The sequence below is a fragment of the Abramis brama genome (genome assembly GCF_963993115.1).
Source record: "Abramis brama genome assembly, chromosome: 12".
Lineage (NCBI taxonomy): Eukaryota > Metazoa > Chordata > Actinopteri > Cypriniformes > Leuciscidae > Abramis > Abramis brama.
The window spans coordinates 1048135-1055197 of record NC_139974.1 but is presented as its reverse complement, the minus strand read 5'-3'; the positions used below and the strand labels follow the sequence as shown (position 1 = coordinate 1055197).

At 37.0% G+C, this 7063-nt stretch overlaps 1 protein-coding gene across 2 annotated transcripts in view; it reads left to right on the top strand.

Annotated features, from left to right (window-relative positions):
- Positions 1-1115: 1115 nt before the first annotated feature.
- Positions 1116-7063, top strand: part of LOC311093942 (NLR family CARD domain-containing protein 3-like) — a 30918-nt gene continuing 24970 nt past the window's right edge. For both annotated transcript variants that reach the window (XM_084131629.1, XM_084131630.1), the window contains exons 1-2: positions 1116-1317; positions 5953-6024. In XM_084131629.1, the coding sequence (XP_083987755.1) occupies positions 5975-6024 (50 nt within the window). In that variant the 5' untranslated portion in view covers positions 1116-1317; positions 5953-5974. The remainder of the gene's footprint in view (positions 1318-5952; positions 6025-7063) is intronic.

The following is a 7063-nucleotide window of genomic DNA, read 5'->3' as shown; positions in this document are numbered from 1 at the left end:
GACGTTCATCTAAAAGACTTTTATTAGACACAGTTTCAATTTCATCAGATGGCCATTCAATATTTAACTTGGCAACAGCACGAGTTAAAACCTCCATAAGCTCCTCATCCCCAGAAATACGAGCTGGCGAACACTCATCATCAACATTTTGCTCAATACTGACGACATCCAGTTCCTCGGAACTGGACAGCCGCAACATTGGTGCCTCAGCCTGGGAAGGAGAAGCCGCAGCGCGGGCTCCTTCCTGGGCTGAAGCACCGGATTCAGCAGGTAAGGGTTGAGAAAGGGCTGGGCCCGTCTCAAGCCCCGCTACTAAATCCATATGCGAACCCCAAGATGAACGCCGCCGCTGTGCCTCGGCAGCAGCGGGACCCGCACCTCGGGGAGCGCGAACCGAACCGTCCTCCTCAAAGAACGCCCGGCGAGAGCGGAGCGTCGCAAGGACAGCTTAACGCAATGCTCACAATCAGCTCCCTCGAGAACTGACTGGGCATGCTCCACTCCAAAACAAAACACACAAAGCAGATGTGTGTCCCCACCCGTGATGTAACGAGGGCAGGGAACAACACAACGCCTGAAATCTTGCTTATTCGCCATAGTAATGATATATATATTGAGCTTGACAGACAACAATAAATATGACAGGGACAGATATACAGAGAGCGCTTGCTGAAGGCACAGAAGCTAGCGCGGTCTGATCTCATGGGTGATTTATAACTTCCTGGTCGATGACGTCACGAATGACGTCTCGTTTTTCCATTGGACTGATTATACACGTGCTTCACGACGCATTCACGCAGGGCGTTCTCACCACCGCGTCTCGACGCAGCTCGAGTTCCCTTGAAAGGGAACTGTAGTAGTCAAAATTAAAATTAAAGAAATTAAAGAATCTCTGTATATTTATTAATATTATTATTAACATTTTACTTGAAATGAGTAAATACTATAATAATCTAGATACAAAATAACCTTATTTGTGCATAATTACTATTCATGAGTTGAAAATCTCATCAAGTCTCTCTCTCTCTCTCTCTCTCTCTCTCATATAACTGAACTGTTTATGAACTGGATCTGCTGGGTTTCCTCTTCAAACTGGTTTGGCAACTTTTGCCTCCAGAAGTGAAAGTATTTTCAGAGTTTTACTGTGTGCCATTTTACACCAGGACGTAATAAGATTCTTTACCTCAGAAAAGCCGAGCATCAAAGTGTTTAATATTAATATTTCTTGTTGCCTCTAGAGGAATTGACGTTGTGGGGAAACAGTTGATGAGAAACCATGAACATGTCGGGAACCAGTAACCCAACAGTTTAATCCAGGTGAGTGAACATTAGTCAGGTGAACTGCTTTACTTCCTCATTAACTTCACAAACCAGGACATACTTTCTTGAAGTGTTTAAAAACTTAAACACGAAGAACTTCAAGAAACATGAATCTCTTTATAGTATCAATGTTTTTGGGTGGGGTTGGAGATATAGGTGAATAATTAAAAAATGACATTAATTATCAGTATAGATTGGTGAATCATCACAACTTTCTACAAGCCACAACTAAAAAATAAGGTAACCGACAAATGACGTGTAGTTTACATATGGTACGGTAGATGAGAGAGGTTGTAAAGTTTTACTTTACTTTTGGTAATGTTTTTGTGAAAAACAATTTCTACATGTCTCAAACTTTGTTATATTTTATATAATTTCTGAGTAAATAAATGTGAGCTTGACATTGTCAAGTACAAAGTGTGCTGTTGTTAAAACCTCACTCACTCACAGGTGAGAGTAACATTAGACACTGTCTCTTCTGTCTAGTTTATTTCTTGGTTTTGTGACAGTCCTGGCACTCCTGTATTGTCTTGTCTCAGTGTGAGCACGTATAGTCTCGCGAGTGTGCTCGAGCCGTGCGCTCTTTTCTGCGTGCCTTGTTTTTTGTTCAGAGCGTGTGTTTGGATTTCGGCACTTATGTCTAGTTCAGTTTCGGTCCAGTGTTGGGATTCGAGCACTCCATGTCTTGTTTCTCTTGTGAGAGCACGGGAGTGTGTGTTCATTCATTTGCAGAGTCGCCGTGTGCTCTTGTCTTGTGTATTTTGTGAGCGCTTGGTTTATATTTCTTTGACTAGGCACTCTTGTGTTGTCGTGTTCTGTGTAGCGCAAGGTTTTGTTTTCACCGGCCGCGTGCTTTCATGTTGTCGTGTTTGGTGTGAACACACAGTCTGTAAATGCTCATTGGCTGCTAGTTCGTGTTATGTGTGGTATGAACACGCAGCTCATGAATTTTTCTCATAGTTGTGTGTTTGTCTTGTTTTGTGTGAGCACATGGCTTGTCATTATCTTTGCTGGCCATGTGCTTGTTATGTTTAGTGTGAGCACATGGCTTGTCATGTATCTTTCCTTGTGCCTTGTGTTGATTGTCTAACCCAGCCCATCTTGTTACCTGATTATTGATTAATTTGCCCTACCTGTCCCCTCCCTATTACCTGCCTTGTTTGCCATCCTATTTATTCTCCTTTTGTTTGCAGTCCTGTGCTGGTTTGTATGAATCTAGTCGTGTGCCTTGCCTGTTCTTGCCCTGCCATGCCAGTCTGTTTTTTCTCCTACGAGGTATTTTTTGTTGTTTGTTTTGTTTTATTAATAAAAAGCCCATTTCTTCCAGCAATTGAGTCCTCGCTTCATCCCTCAACCCTGAAAAATATTTGAGGTTTCAGTGGAAGAATATTAAACTCTAGTGTTACAAACTTCCCAGTCTGTTCAGCCGAGATATTTCTGTTTTAAACACACACAGATGAAATACTGGTGCAAACGTGACATATCTGACTGAAGAAGAGAATCTGCTGATTCATTTACATTTACATTTATGTTTATTCATTTAGCAGACGCTTTTATCCAAAGCGACTTACAAATGAGAACAATAGAAGCAGTTAAACTAACAGTAGGACAAAAGTATGCAAGTGCTATGACCCTTCCCAGTTTAGTCTAACCCAATACGTTAATTTATTTATTTATTATTATTTTTATTTTTTTAAAATATAGAATCGAATAGAATAGAAGAGAAGAGAAGAGAAGAGAAGAGAAAGTGTTAGTATTACTGGATCAAGTGCTGTCGAAAAAGAAGCATCTTCAGCCATTTCTTGAAAGTGGCTATGGACTCATCACCTCTGGTTGAGTTAGGCAGATCATTCCACCAGCAGGGAACAGGCAGGTGAAGGTCCGAGAAAGAGATTTTGTGCCTCTTTGAGATGGCACCACAAGACGTTGTTCACTTGCAGAGCGCAAGTTCCTGGATGGCACATAAGTCTGAAGTAATGAGTTTAAGTAAAAGGGAGCAGAGCCAGTGGTTGTTCTGTAGACAAATGACAGTGACTTGAATTTGAAGTGAGCGCTAACATGCAACCAGTACAAATTGTATAATATCCAAGGTCAACATTCCTAGTAATTGTGCAGTTAATTCTCATGCTGTATTTTCAGAAAGTTTTGGAATATGTATCCTCTCCCCAAATTTGTCACTAATAAAACACAATAAAAATAATTTAAAGAGAAGGCTTATATTGACCTTTTGAAGATTCTGTCTACATCTACCTTGTAAATATATTTTTTGCTATTTTCTTAAAAAGGTTACAATTACAACAACAATCAAAATTTTAACAATATTTCAAGTGCAATCTTTCTTTGTAAAAACTAGAGTATACATTTTATCATACATATTTCAAAGTTAAGGATTCATTAGTTTGAATTTTGGAACAAACACTATAATAACATCTTAGTTGATGACTTTATTTTTGACAAAATATACTATATATTTAACATATGAGCAGAAACTGGTGAACAAAAGCTTATTTGATGTGGCAGTGGTCTATTTTACAGTAAAAACTTTATAATCTATCCAAAACTAGTCAACGAAATGTTGTCTTTCATATTTCCTCTGTAACATAGGCCTATCGTTTTTATGATATATTAGCATATAAATGTTAATTTGCAGTTTAATACGTTGCTTATACAAAGACGTTTTATTTCAACATATTTCAGTCGATTTTTACTCATCTCAATATAGCAATATAGTTTGGTAAAAGCGTTCATTCATTCAAACACAGAAACACGATTCAAATTTAAACAGTATTTTTGCGGTTTACAGACACTATTGCATATCGCGATTAGAACAAAGCACTTAAGAATAAAGAACTTACTATTCACAACCGTAAGCTGGATCTGTTGCTCCTCGAAATTAAACTAACTTCTATTATTTTTTTGATACTGTGTATTTTATGATAGAACCAACGGTCAATGTAATCTCACCTATACCATGTTTGGTCTCTATAAATTGGTACTTTGAAGATCGAAATGATTGTGTACATGATGTGCCGATAGCCACGCAACATATTAGTATTACAAGAATCTTCCTTAGTTTCTTCATCAGAAACCAATCCAGCTGCACATGCAAATGAGCAAATTTTCCCGCTTGGAAATTCCACCCTTCTCATTGGTCAAGCAAACCCGGAGAGGTGGGGCCTTTCTCAGGCTTTATTAGAGACAAATTCACAGTGACCCTCTCTCTCTTCTTCTGGCTCTCTACTGCTGTTTCTTCGGGTTGATGTCTGTGGGGACCCCCCACCCCGGCAGGCCATGACCACCTCCTGCTATCCTTTCACTCTCCCAAAGGAGTCAGACTGTCTTTTCTTCAATCCAGCTCAGAAGAAAACTGCAACCTTACCATCACTGAATGGGCAACGATCAACTCTTGGCCTTCTTGGTACATTCAGGGTGCCATGCTGTCCAGCGAGATAAGCTGATGGTTCTTTTCACAGTTAAATGGATCTTTTCCATAGTTCCATTTCCTGCTTCCGGTTCCATATCACTCACAATTTTACCTATGCATGTATGCATGTATGTTTGTTTAGTTTAGTTATGTTTGTGATTCAGTTAATAAAACTTGTGCACAATATGTATTTGGTTCTGATTCTCTGCTTGCAACAAAGTCTATTTTACGATCTTGATCTTGTTACATGCTCTAAGCGTTGTACATGCTAAGAAATAATTATTTTTCAGTGGCCATGAAAGATACGCTTTTCTTAGAATAAATGAATAATCAAAAGAGTTTGTTGGACGAGCTGATTAATTGATTGTAATATTCATTTAGCTGCATCAAGTTAATCCAATTAACTGACCCAAATAATAATAATTAATTTCCCCTTTGAGCTAACTCGTTACAAGTACTTGAATCTGATTAAACTTGATGTGTTTTATCCAGCTGATGTGGCCGTTGACACGTTGGCATGGATCGCCTCAGATCATTTGCATTTGAATAGCGCGCGCTCTCCGTGGGCGTGGTCACAATAACACTTAATGAGCTGAAATGAGAATGACTGACATCTCTCTCTTTTCATACAGATTACATAAACAGAGAATATTTGTTTTAGTTTTGAATTAGATAATTTAAAAGTACACACTTAAATGATTATAAAGATATATAGCTCATGCCTGGGTGAATAGTATTCACTGAGTTTTGTTTAAGTTTATAGACGTGCTCCAGAAAAAAAGTTCACGGTGACGGAGAGGCAGAAGGCCCTGTTTATTTTCTTTATTTTACAAAAGGATAATGTTTTTTTTTTTTCGCTTGTAAGTGGACACATAAAAAAGTAGACATTTAAAAGTTAATTTTTCATATTTCTTAAGTCTGTATGACCATAAATGATGGTGTATTTTAAGTCTATTTTTCTGCTATGTGAAAAAAATAGAGCAAAACGCGCCCATGCGTTTGCCGACCTATGACTGAAAATCATATTAAACCAGGAGTGAAATGTTGATAATTACTGATCAGAAATCGGATTAGTTTCGTCTCTAATTTCTCTCACCCAGCTTAGTGATGGGTTTTGTCTCCCATCAACACACTGAAGAAAATGTCAAATGAAATGTATTGTATTTGAGTGTGTGTGAATGAATGTTTCTGATCTCTTACCCGAGCAGCTCCATGAAGACTGAATGAATCATGGACGACACACACACATTCAGACATGGAGATTCTTCTCCAGGATTCAGGTACTTCAGTCTTCATATGATCTTAATGTTATAGAAGACTCATTTTCTGCACATAACAGGGTGTTGTGTGTGTTTGCCAGGGTTGGTATAGTGATCTGTTGTCTCTATCATATTCTGGTGCCGGGATATACAGTAGTTGGAGCCACTCAGGGTCTTTAAACACTGTCCAGAGACACACAGATACAGTAGACCCAGCTAGAAATTTTTTGTTCTAAAAATGTTCTAAGAACATTAGCATGTATTGTTCTATAAATGTTTTCAGCGGCTAGTTTTATTTTTGTTCCCAGAATGTTCTTTTAAAAGTTTGGAGAACATTCTTTAAAAACATTATTAAAATGTTTAGTAGTAACATTCTTTTAACATTATTCTCTAACGTTATTAGAAAGTTTTCAGCGGCTAGTTTTATTTTTGTTCTTAGAATGTTCTTTTAAAAGTTTGGAGAACATTCTTTAAAAACATTATTAAAATGTTTAGTAGTAACATTCTTTTAACATTATTCTCTAACGTTCTTAGAAAGTTTTCAGCGGCTAGTTTTATTTTTGTTCTTAGAATGTTCTTTTAAAAGTTTGGAGAACATTCTTTAAAAACATTTTTAAAATGTTTAGCGATAACATTCTTATAACATTATTCTCTAACGTTCTTAGAAAGTTTTCAGCGGGTAGTTTTATTTTTGTTCCCAGAATGTTCTTTTAAAAGTTTGGAGAACATTCTTTAAAAACATTATTAAAATGTTTAGTAGTAACATTCTTTTAACATTATTCTCTAACGTTCTTAGAACGTTTTCAGCGGGTAGTTTTATTTTTGTTCCCAGAATTTTTTCTTTAAATGTTTGGAGAACATTTTCTAAAAACATTATTAAAATGTTTAGTAGTAACATTTTTATAACATTATTCTCTAACGTTCTTATAATGTTTTCAGCGGGTAGTTTTATTTTTGTTCCCAGAATGTTTTTTTAAATGTTTAGAGAACATTTTTTTAAAAACATTATTAAAATGTTTAGTAATAACATTCTTATAACATTATTCTCTAACGTTCTTAT